This window comes from Geotrypetes seraphini, chromosome 2 (genome assembly GCF_902459505.1).
Source record: "Geotrypetes seraphini chromosome 2, aGeoSer1.1, whole genome shotgun sequence".
In the NCBI taxonomy this organism is placed as follows: domain Eukaryota; kingdom Metazoa; phylum Chordata; class Amphibia; order Gymnophiona; family Dermophiidae; genus Geotrypetes; species Geotrypetes seraphini.
The window spans coordinates 265041000-265053539 of NC_047085.1; the positions used below are offsets into that span (position 1 = coordinate 265041000).

Sequence of the window (12540 nt, forward strand, 5' to 3'; positions counted from 1 at the left end):
CTCTTTTCCTTCCATTCATCCCTCATAATCAGTATCTTTCCCGCCCTCATCCACAATCCCCTCACTGGATCTCTCTTTCCTCCCCACCCCTTCTCCAAGTTCAGCATCTCTTCCCCTCCTTGCCCCCTAATGTAGCAACTCTCTCTCTTACCTGATCTGATGCTCTTGTGCATACCCACCACTTCTCTGGCTCTGGAAAGGAGCTGTGGTGTTAATCAGTGTGTCCATGCTGCTGCTGGCTCTGTCTGAACCAGAAACAGGAAGTTACATCAGCTTGATGTAACTTCCTGTTTCTGGGTCAGGCAGAGCCAGCAGCAGCATGGACACTGACGTTAACACCACAGCCTCTTTCCAGAGCCAGAGAAGTTGTGGGTCTGGAGTAGGAGCAGCAGATCAGGTAATCACGTTAATCGTGATTAATCACGTCATTAACGTGCTAAATTTGCAGCCCTAATTAATACCAACAATTATGTAGATCCTCATGTAGATATATTAGCTTTTTACATAGCATGTTGAATAATTCTCCCTCCTCCATCTCATCACTAATCTCAGCATGAACAATTACCAACTTTCCAGGTATGTACAGATGGGAATCAGACTGGTGGAACAAGGGAAGATCAAAGGAAGCAGCTCCCATAGCTACTATCTTCCATTTCAAGCAATGGCCTGGCCTCAGCCTTCTTTTCACTATATTCTTAATACAGATGAAATTGCACAGTGTTATGACACCGACAGGATCAAAGAGGTATAATCTCCTCCGAGGAACCCACAGGAACACTTGGTGACTTCAAGGTTTTTGACTCATTTTCTTCAGTGTTTTATTTAGCTGTGAAGAAGGCAAAAGAGTGTTAAAAAAAACAAAATAAAAAATGAGGCAGCAGTATGTTTTACAAGATGTTGAATCCCTTCCTCCATCCAACCTTTGCAGACATCTGCTGCAAGAATCCACAAGGACCACCTCTCCAAGAGAATCTACAGTGAAATTCACCACATCCATGCATGCCAACCATTAATCATGGAAAGGTTCAGACACCCAGACTCCTCAGGTCATTGCATATGTCCTTTCTCCTTGCATCACTATGTTTGTCTCTTTCTGTGACAACTCTCTGTACTATCCTCTCCCCTCAATATCTTGGCTGCAGCCCAGCTAGACACTCACCTCTTCAAATTTGTGGATCTGCCGAATGAAGAAGTCTCCATAACGCCGAGCAACTTTTGTGTCTGCAATGTGGATCATGTCCTGCCAACAGAGGAGAAAGTGAATCTCAATGGGCAGCATAAAAAGGGCTCGTCACAGCATAAGACACAATCATGATCTACTGACAGATGCTCCTCTCAAGCCACTTACAGCAGAGTTCTGCTGCTGTACTTGTTTGCTGCAGAAAAAAGAATCATAGCAGAAGGGTAGGTCTACTCACCTTATCAATATAGAAATCCACCTCAGATGCAGACTGGAACTCTCCATCCAGAGCGGAGATACCGCTGGTCCACACCAGGTTCTTCATTTTATGTTTGAAGACGAGTAGCTGAATGCGGAATTCTTGCTCAGTGAGATCCAAGAAGCCAGCCAGCTTGGCTACTGGCATGGTGGTATAGAGCTTCAGGAAGCTGCAATAAGAAGTAGCTGTCACCACCTGTGTGGAAGCTTCTGGCACAGATGATGATCACATTTTTGCACTCCTAGAACCAATGCTACTCACAGGCCAGCACACCTCTGTCTCAAGAGGAGAATAATGTGGAATTGAACACCAAGGCCATGGGTCATTGTTTCTATCACAATATAATCTGTTGAAGTGGCAACACTACTGGGCTACATCAAAATGATCATCTTTGTAGTCTATCTGCCTTTGGGCCTTCTAATGCAACCCTTCTTAACTTTTTCTAAAGGATTTCTTTTTAAAAGCTCAGCAATAAAACTATGCCCTTATTCTTTAAAGTCTTTTATGTCAGAAAACTACCCTTTCCTTGTCTACCCTATGTATTTCTCCTTTATATGTGATAAGAAAGAGGATCAACAACCCCAGGATTCTTTGAAATCTACAGGTGTGAGGGATAAGTGGACAATCATAAGCAATTTAAATTCCAGTCTTTTCCAAGGAATTTAATTCACAGATGGGCATCCAACTGGTGTAGGTGACTGTTTTTAGCACTGCTGATGTTTTATAGACAGACACTCATCCTCCTTGTGGATGACAGTTGGAAGGAGGAGTGCTACACAGACAGTATGATATCAGCTATAGTTTTCTGAATCTGCCCATAGATAAATGGGTGTTAAATAAGAAAAAAAAACCCCAAATATTTATACTGTATCCACAACCCTCTTCTTCACAAAGATTCCAATGTTTGTGTAATTTGTACCTGACTCATGTGCACTAGGTATTTTATCTTTCTCCCAAAAATAGAATAATTCTGGTCTATTTATTGCCCTCAGTATATAAGATACTACCAAAATATCAGCAGAATAAACAAAATTTCTAAATTACATGCAGTAGGATTTCAGTAAAGGTTATCAAAAAGGGCCCGGGTTATGCTTTCTGCATTACCACCTATACCTAATAAAAGAAAGATTCATATGTCATATAAAAAGGACACCTTGCCAAACCAAATGGCTAGAAAGTAACACAAGCATTTTAGTGTACAGCAGTGTAAACCGTCCCCTGCATACAGAACAAAAAGGAGGCGGATGGATCAAGGATGAGCTTGCACAGTTCGCCAAAATCATCATGTGGGGATACTGACCTACGGATGGTGGAGAGTTGGGCCTGCTGCTGCACCTCATCCGAGAAAACTTTCAGCTGCTGTAGGTAAGGCTCCTTGTGATAATTGGGGTGCACGTTGTCGTAGTTAGGGACTACTGGTGACAGGAACTTGGGACAGGAGTAACTGAAGAGCTCTTCATACACCTGAGCATCACTGGATTTATTTATCATCAATAAGATATTTATTACACATTGTTCTCAATATTTCTAAGCAAGTCTCAAGATTACTTAATAAAACAATCATACAAAACATTGTAAAAGACAAAAACAAAACCTATCACATAACAAAAAACATGAAACCATCCCTCATCATAAAGTCAAAAATGACCATTAAAATAAAATAGAAAGTAAAGAAAGGGATTGAATGGGATGAAAGTCAAAAAAACTTCCTGGAAGCAGCAGTGAAGCTTCATCTTATAGATCTCTGCTGCTGAACTCTGCTCTATATTTACATTACAAAGTTTAATGTCATACCTGTCAAACTCCCTTCCACCATTGCCATTTGTAGGTGCCCTTTTTTGTAAGCTGGGGAAAGAAAAGCCCCTCATCTAGTTCATTTGTTTGACTAGTGCTGCCCGATTCACTTCGGGTGAATCAATTCGAATCGATTTAAATTAAAAAAAAAAAAAAAATCTGCTTCCTGATTCGGCCCCTCTCCCCTCGCCCCCTAAAGCAGGAGCGGCAGTGTTGCTCTTGCTGGCTGGCCGCAGCTGCACCTGTTTTAGAGGCCAAGGAGGGAGGGTCAGTCGGGAAGTGCTGCTGTCTGGCTTCCCTCCTGGCCTCCCCAAAGGACTGCCCCCCCCTCGAAAGACTGCGCACCTCCCCCAGGAAGGCCTCCGTGTTCCCCCTGGCCTCCCTGAACCTTATAGCTTTAGCCTGCAGCCGAAGATCGCACTTACAGTGTCTTTGCAGTGCTTTAAGCTGTTTCCTCCGCCGCGATCCTGCCTCTGACGTCAGAGGAGGGGCAGGACCGCAGCAGAGGAAACAGCTCAAAGCACTGCAAAGATGCTGTATCCGCGATCTTCGGCTGCAGGCTGAAGTTATAAGGTAAACCGTTCGGGGAGGCCAGGGGGAACATGGAGGCCTTCCCGGGGGGGGGGGGGGAGGCGCAGTCTTTCGGGGGGCAGTCCTTCAAGGGGGAAACAGGATTTTAAGGGGGAGACAGACCTTCAAAGGGGGGACAGGCCAGGGATGGTGGCATAGGCGTTCAGGGGGGACAGGCAGGCCTTTGGGGGGGGGGGGGCAGTCCTTCGGGGGAGGAGGTGCAGGCTTTGTGGGGGTGCAGGCCTTCAAGGGGGGAACAGGCCTTTAAGGGGGGGACAAGCCTTTAAGGGGGGGAGGACAGGCCAGGGATGGTGGCATAGGCCTTCGGGGGGGGGGGCAGTCCTTCAGGGGGGGACAGACCTTCAGGGGAGGGGGGCTCTGGTGTAGAAGTACACGGAGGGAAGGGGGTTCAAAGAGACGTGCATATGCCGGACTTTGGGGGGAAAGAAATAATGGGGCTAAAAAAGAGGAGAGGGAGAGAGATGATGAACAGTGGGATTTAGGGAGGGAAGGAACAGAAAGGGAGAGAAGTTGGACACAAGGGATGGTGTGGAGGGGGGATAGAGATACTGGATAGGAGGGTAGTTGGGAAAAGAAAGGGAGAGATGGTGGACCCTGGGGTGGTGGGGAAGGAGGGAGAGAAGCTGGATGAAAGGGTAGTTAAGAAAAGGTGGATCTGTGGATGGAGATGAAAAAAAAGAAAGATGCCAGACCTCCAGGGGAGGGAAGGGAAACGGAAGGGGAGGACAGAGATGGCAGATGGATAGTTAGAACGGAGAAAGAAGAAAGAAGGAAACCCTGGCAAGCAAGTTATCAGAAGACAACCAGAGCCTGGGACCAACAAAATTTGAATAATGACCAGACAACAAAAGGTAGAAAAACTAATTTTATTTTCCATTTTGTAATTACAGTATGTCAGATTTGAAACGTGTATCCTGCCAGAGCTGGTGTTAAATCGTAAACATGGGCTAGGATTTAAGAGAGAGAGGAAAAGTCTTTTTTGTTTGTTTATACCACAGCGCCAGTGTGGTTAGGAAAAGGCAAAGGGGGTGAAGAGGCTATAAAATAAACCCACTAGGATGTTTGAAAAAAACACCCAATTGGGCAGGAAAATTGAATCGAAAAACCAATTCAGTAGGCTGAATCGAATCGAATTGAAATTTTTTTTCCTGAATTGGGCAGCACTAGTTTGACCTGTTTCATGCATGTGCAAAGATGAAATTTGTTCAATGTATACAGAATGCATTTGGTACACAACAGGTGTAGCAAGTGGTAATCAGTTGCATTCATAAAGCCACAGTATGATAGCAATGGATCAGGAGAGAGAAGCAGCTCAGCCTGGAAACGGTAAAGGAAAGCTTACAGGGGACAAGGGGAGGAGGGAGGGATGCTCACAGCTTGTAGGCACAGGAGCAAGAATCTTCCATGGGGTGAAGGACCGACAGCACTTGCAAAAAAACAGAATACCAGCAAAACTCTGTGCAGCCCCTATAGACTTGAAACCTTTTCCATTTGCTATGCTGAATCATGGGCACAGCCTCTCCTCCTTTGCTCACCCCTTCTGCATCCGCAGCATCTTGTCTCCATATTTCTCTCGTAACTGGGTATGAATGCTCTCATCAATGCGCATAGGGTACATAGTGAGTGCAATGGCCAGCAAGGCATGCATCTGCTCATTTTGCTTGTTAATCTGAAAGAACATAAGAACATTAAAAGTTAAGAGTTGCCATACTGGGACAGACCGAACGTCCATCAAGCTCAATATCCTGTTTCCAACAGTGGCCAACCCAGGTCACAAGTACCTGGCAAAATTCCAAAGAGTAAAACAGATTTTATGCTTCTTTTCCTAGAAATATGAAAAAGTAGTGGATTTCCTCAAGTCCAACTTAATAATGGTTCATGGACATTTCTTTTAGGAAATTTTCCAAACCTTTTTAAAAACCCTGCTAAGTGAACTGCTTTCACCACATTTTCTGGCAATGAATTCAACAGTTTAATTACATGTTGAGTGAAGAAATATTTACATGCCGCCTGCCACCGTGAACCCCTCCATGCCGCAAAAGGTCTCCCCTTTCCCACCCCCGGCCTCCCCAGCTCTCCCCACACCCTAACCCACCTCTTTCCTGAAAACAGCAGGAGGGATGTCTCCTGCCCACAGGCCCACCTCTCCAAAATAGCGGGCCTTCTTCCTGGCTCATCCTGGGATGCATGGGGAAGGGCCTAAGGCCCTGATTGGCTCACACACCTAAGGTCCCCTCCCAGGAGAGAGGCCTTAGGCTCCTCCCAGTATATGCCCTTAAATGTCTGAGCCAACCAGGGCCTTAGGCCCCCTGCCCAGTACATCCTGGCATTCATTGAGAAGAGCCTAAGGCCTTGATTGGCTCAGACACCTAAGGCCAGGATTCACCAGGAAAGGGAAGACCTGCCATTTTGGAGAGGTGGGACTGGGCATCTCTCCTGTCTTCAACGAGGTATGGGGTTGGGGAAGGTGGGGTGGCTTAGGCAAGAGGGAGTGGGCATCCCTCCTGCTGATTTTTTTTTTCTAAGTATGGGGAGAGGGGAAGGAGAATGGAGTTCTGGCATTGAGAGGGGGGTCCTGGCATTGGGGTGGGGGGTCAGTTCCGGAGGCAGGAAGAAGTGGGCATTTCTCCTGCCAATTTGTTTCTAAGTATGGAGAGTTGGGGTCCTGGCGCGCATGTGTGTGTGTGTGTGTGTGGGGGGGGGGCCTAGAAGCAGGAAGGAGTGGGCATCCATCCTGCTACAATATTAAAGAACCTTTTATTAATTTAAATTGTTATGCTAACAGAAAGGAATGCCACCAAAACATATTTTAGTATAATAAAAATAATTATATTTTAAAAAACTAAAGGAAAAGGATGGTGCTGTCTCAGTTTTTGGTGATGAAGGGCCCCTTTTACAAAGCCACAAGCAGCGATTCCCAAGTAGAAAATGTGATGCATCCCATTCAATTCCTATTTGCTATGCTGGATCTCGCTACTGCAGACTTGTAAAAGGGGCCCTTAATCACCAAAAAATTCAAACTGATCTGGAGTCCATTCTCAGGTAAGTTAGTAGCATAGGGCCAGAAATAGTTTCTGAAACAATACATGGTTTTGTCCAAGTTTATTCATTTTTTGTTATACCATCTATCTCAAGTAACTAGACGGTTTACAGTAGGTTAATAAAGTAAAAGAATAAAATATAATCTAAAACATTGAGACGGGAAGACAAACATATATGACTGATGAAAGTCCAGGAGGGAAGTTGGGGAAGGGAGGCAAAGTTACTATAAAATTTGCTTTAGAAAAGGGTATCGAGAAGGAAAAGTACATCACTTTTCACCACTAGAGTGGCGAGAGAGAGGAAGTGATGCTTTCCAATGTATAAACAAACTACTTTAGTTATACAAAGCAGCAGTAGTAGTGAAGCAGATAAGGCAAACTGCTTCAGACATTACTGTTGAGAACAGGGTAAGCACCGACATGCTCATAATGGCACATTAAACAGAACAGCTTTTGATTCTGCCACTATTACAACTGAACCAGCAGTTGTCATTCACACAACATTGTAACCTTTTCAGCTATCTTTGCTTATAAAGTCTATAAAGAGTAAATTACATTGGGAGCATCCATGTTTTAGCATAACTTGTGCTACTGGCTTGCAAAGACAGCGCTTACATCTCATCCAAACTTTTAGAAACGGAACAAGGAAAAGCAGAATAAAAAAAACTGCATGCTGCTCTTGAATATTTTCCCTTGAAGGTTCTAAGTTTGTATATAACAAAGGTCAGCAGAACAGCCCTGATAAACACAAAGATCCCCAGATATCCAGGTGCCAAGTGCATGCATTTATAAGGGCAGGAAGTGGTGCAGAACAGAAAGAACATGGCTGGGCTACAGCATTCAGTATGATCAATACAGTGCTCCCCCATGGATTTGCAGTCCGCGGTCCCGGTCATTCACAGTATTTTCCGACCGCAAATGACCAGGCAGGAGAGGGCAGCTGGAGCGCCGATTGAAGGAAATCACTTGTAGTATGCTCCGACCGCCTCTTCGTGTACTAAAGTTGGGCCTCACCATCAGGAGCTGTGTGTCAAAGCAGATCCTGATTGGTGAGGCCCGACTTTAGTACAGGAAGAGGAGGTTGGAGCATACCGCGAGTGATTTCCTTCACTCGCCGGGCTCCAGCTGCCCTCTCCTGTCTCTCCTGCTAAAAACTGTATTTGTGGTTTTTCAACATGTGCGGGGGTTCCTGGAATGGAACCCTTGCAAATATCAGGGGGGAGTACTGTACTTTATAAAGTGGGTTATTGTATTTATGCAGGAAATGAAATGTGTTACCTTGTAACAGAAGCATTTTTTAGAAACATTTCAATAAAAGTTGAAATGTTGAATGCAAGTTTTAAGATGAATTGTATTGTAAAAATTTATTTAAAATGCGATTATTCACCTGTAACCCAACATGTTTGTAAAAGTCCTTTTTGTCATATTCTGTGCATGTTATTATTGTAATGCTGCCTAGATATAGGTAGTTGATAAATTTTTTAAATAAATAAAATAATAGCAAATAAGTAGGCTTGTGGCATTAGTGGCCTAGATAGGACTGACTTGACCCTAGGTGGAAAAATGAACACTTTTTCACAAGATAGTAGGGACCAGGGGAAGGGGGAGGAGATTCTTTCAGAGCTCCAGTAACCAAACCTGCAAAAAAGTAAGCTCCAGAAAACCTGTCATAATAAAGCAGCACCAATGGCCAGGACTCAGTAGCAAAAAGTTGCCACTCCCTAAAGTCCAGCATCTCTCTCTCCCCCTTCCCTCCCTCCATCAAGTGTTCCCCCCCAACAACCCAATCTTCTCATCTCCTGTCTTCATCTATTCCCTCTGCTCCCTGCATCTCTGCCCCTCTCTTCTATCCACCTAGACCAGTTTCTTCTTCCCTACTTTACTCTATACCACCAACCCCACAGGTGCAACATTTTTTCCTCTCCTCATAACTGTGAGTCCAGCATTTCTCCCTCTCTCTGCCATGAGTCCAGCATTTCTCCCTCCTCCCCCAACAGCAAATTCAGGATTTCTCCCACCATGGGTCTGGTGTCTCTCCCTCTCCTCACAGACCTCCAAACACATGTTGATTGCCAGCAGCAGCAGCAGCCATGAAAACAGGCTGCCTCTAGCGAGAGGGGCCTTTACTGCATGCCACCCATAGGAGTTGCTTCAGGCAAAACAGCAGAAAGAAAGTCCCGCTGAGCTTAAGCAGAACAGAGCACAGTCACTCTGCTCCTTAATCAAGCCTCCTTTCCCTGTTGCTCCTACCCCAACCCACCCCATCCTGTGGATCCATAGTTCCACTTTCGTTTAGTCTATAAATTAAGTCTTGATCAGTACTTACCATTTCATATTTATAGGTGGTCCTCTGGAACATGCTCTTGGTTCTCTGGATGTATAGCAGGATATTGGCAAACACTCGGATTGCGTCCTGATAGCGTCTCATCATCAGATAGGCAAATCCCACATAATAATAGGTGGTGACTTGGCACTCAGGGACTCGAGAGTACATGCTCTGAGGACACAGAATACTCATCATAAGTTACAATCTTCTGATGTGTGGTATTAAGACTGGATGAAAGGGAATAACCCCAGTCTAACTACCTCCTAGCATCTTACTTTGAGAAATTCTCCACATACGCTAGAAATGGCACATGATCTGGGGTGTATTCACTGTTCAAAAAATACATTTACAAATTTCTAAAGAGAAAGTCTCAGGATTTAAGTCGGTCTCACTTCCTAAATTTGTCTTGCTAGTAAAGAAAATTTATGCATAAAACTTGCAAAGGTGATCCTAACATTTAAAACTACCTTTAAAAAAAAAAAGACATAAAATATAGATATCTGAATTGACATCCAGGTTGAGATAGTCTTTTCTAAAATACCACTGGGACTGAGCATAACATCACAAAACCTTTTCTAAAATACATGCAGTATTAGCCAGCATATATAGTGGGAGCAGTCATTTTACAAACATATACTTAGAAGACTGGTAAGTGAGCTGGAAGGTGTGGAATAGAACTGGCTGAATGACACAACATGACGCTCATTCTAGTCAAGATGAAATGACTAGTGCAGGATTGCACAACTTCAGGATTTCCCAAATGAATACGCATGAGATCATTATGAATACAATGGAAGCAGTGCAGGCAAATAGATCTCATGTAAATTCACTGGGGAAAACCTGAATACATACCTTACATAAATACACAGTCGAGTACATTATTATGACCACTGCCTACCTCCGATGTCAGGGACGCACAGCCAATGAATGAATGCACGTGTCACACGCAGACTTCGTGGGTATATAAGGTGGGATGTCAGCAAGTTGCCAATATAGCAACTGTGGCTGTCATGGGGAAAAAGCACAGTTTATCAGACATTGAAAAAGGCATGATCGGCTATCAGGCCAAGGACAGTAGCATATCAGAAACAGTGGAGTTTGTAAACTGTTCATGGACTAATGTGGTTATAGTGAGTGGATAAATGGAACCTCAAAGACTGGACATGGTAACTGTGGTGCAGCACGAGCCATCGATGTGAGAGGTGAATGACGGCTGCACAGTTGGTGCGGGCCTATCGGAATGCTACCGGGAAGCAATTCACTGTCCAAACGAAAAAGGAGGCTTCCAGATGTGTGTCCAAAATGACCGTGCAGCGGGCTCTGGAGTTAAATGGCTGGTGACTGCACCCATGCTCACAAGGGTTCATCGCAAAAAAATGGCTGCAATTTGCACAGGAGTACAGACATTGGATTTGCACCAACTGGCAGAGGGTTGCCTTCTCCAATGAGTCATGTTTTGAGCTCCATTGAACAGATGGATGTTGGCATGTCAGGCGTGGAACCACCGAGAACAAACCCAACAACCACTGTTGGACGTACGCAAGCTGGTTGCGGCAGCGTTATGGTCTGGGGAATGTTTTCTTTGTATCGTCTGGGTCCCTTGATACCTCTGGAATGCACTCTCAACCAATATGGGTATCTCTCCATCCTTGCCGTACAAGTTGACTGTCTTCCCTATGGCTGATGGGATCTTTCAACAGGACAATACATCACATCATACCACCAGAATTGTTTGCAGAGCATGACCAAGACTTCCAGTTACTTTCCTAGCTTCCAAATTCCCCAGACATTAACCCAATTGAGCACATTTGGGACCACCTCAACTGACATGTTCGACAACTGGATCCACCACCATGCACCCATCAGCAACTGTTGGATGCACTGCAGTCTGCATGGCCCCAGATACCTCCAGCAACCACCCAGCATCTTGTTGAGTCACTCCCACGGTGTCTGGCTGCTGTCCGTGCTGCCAGAGGTGGTTATTCTGGATATTAGCAGGTGGTCATAATAATGTGACTCAACTGTGTATAACACCCTCTGGTTTATATTCACGCTAACAGTTTTCCCCCTTTTGGAGGGGGGAACTTATCTTTATTTATATTCCAGCAACTGGAAACACTGATTGGTTGTTTCGAAAGTATGGATGAGAAGAAACATGGAGCATAGTTTATTGACATGAATAATGGGGTAGTTGTTATTACAAACTTCAGTTTCCCAGAAACCACACAGATTGAAGCTGGTGATGGTTAGGTATTACCCAGCAAGTACTCAAGCTTAGATGGCTATGTGTTCAGACAAAAGCTTCATCAGCTCGGAGAAGGGGACAATTGCCCTTGGTCCTGTAGTCCCTGCACCAGCACTAAGATGCACCAGCTGATTAGATTTCGATTCATTTTCTGCCACTCTCTAACATAAAGTTAACTCCTTGGGAATGCCTATGTTAATTACTTGCTTGTAATCCAACTTGAACCTTTAGGAGTTGGCAGAATATAACAGTGGAATTAGATTAAAAGGACTGCATGGGGTAGGGCAAGAGAAGCAGAAAACAAACACCAATAAGGAAGAAAGAAGAGAGAAAGAAATAGCACCATAGTGGTGCAGAAGAAGAAGGACAGCAACAGTATTATTTGATGGGAGAAAGGTGTGAAGAGGAGAGTCAAGCCTGTCATATAAGGGGGCTCAGGATTTGCTCATTCATTTTAGACGCTGCAAATCCCCGAGAATCAGGGGGGATCAATCCTACAGAAAAGCAGCAATAACTCATATGTAGTCAAGCTTGCTAAGGATGATGTAATGGGACAATCTGAAAAATTAAACAGTAGCAAATTGCCTGGACCGTATGATATACATCCCAGAGTGCTGATAAAATTGAAAAATTAACTTACAGAAATGTTAGTAATTTTTCTTTAAAAACTAGCATAGTACCAAACGACTTGAGGGTGGCCAATGTGACATCAATTTTTTAAAAAGGGTTCCAGAGGTAATCCGGGAATTATAGACCGGTGAGTCTGATGTTGGTGCTGGGCAAAATGGTAGAGATTATTATAAAGAACAAAATGAAAGAACATATACATAAACATGGATTAATGAGAGAAAGCCAACATGGTTTTAGTCAAGGGAAATCTTGACTCACCAATCTACCGCATTTCTTTGAAGAGATGAATGAACATGTGGATAAATGTGAACCGGTTGATATTGTGCATTTGGATTTTCAAAAAGCATTTGATAAAGTACATCATGAAAGACTTCTGAGGAAATTAGAAAGTCATGGGATAGGAGGTAATGCCCGATTTTGATTAAAAACTGGTTGGAAGATAGAAAACAGAGAGTAGGTTTAAATTGGTCAATA

The 12540-nt window shown here is 44.1% G+C and overlaps 1 protein-coding gene across 3 annotated transcripts in view; it reads right to left on the reverse strand.

Annotated features, from left to right (window-relative positions):
- Nucleotides 1–698: 698 nt before the first annotated feature.
- Nucleotides 699–12540, reverse strand: part of EIF3L (eukaryotic translation initiation factor 3 subunit L) — an 88846-nt gene continuing 77004 nt past the window's right edge. For all 3 annotated transcript variants that reach the window (XM_033929563.1, XM_033929564.1, XM_033929565.1), the window contains 6 exons: nucleotides 9192–9362; nucleotides 5360–5493; nucleotides 2740–2913; nucleotides 1419–1608; nucleotides 1160–1240; nucleotides 699–826 (listed from right to left, as the gene is read on the reverse strand). In XM_033929563.1, the coding sequence (XP_033785454.1) occupies nucleotides 788–826; nucleotides 1160–1240; nucleotides 1419–1608; nucleotides 2740–2913; nucleotides 5360–5493; nucleotides 9192–9362 (789 nt within the window). In that variant the 3' untranslated portion in view covers nucleotides 699–787. The remainder of the gene's footprint in view (nucleotides 827–1159; nucleotides 1241–1418; nucleotides 1609–2739; nucleotides 2914–5359; nucleotides 5494–9191; nucleotides 9363–12540) is intronic.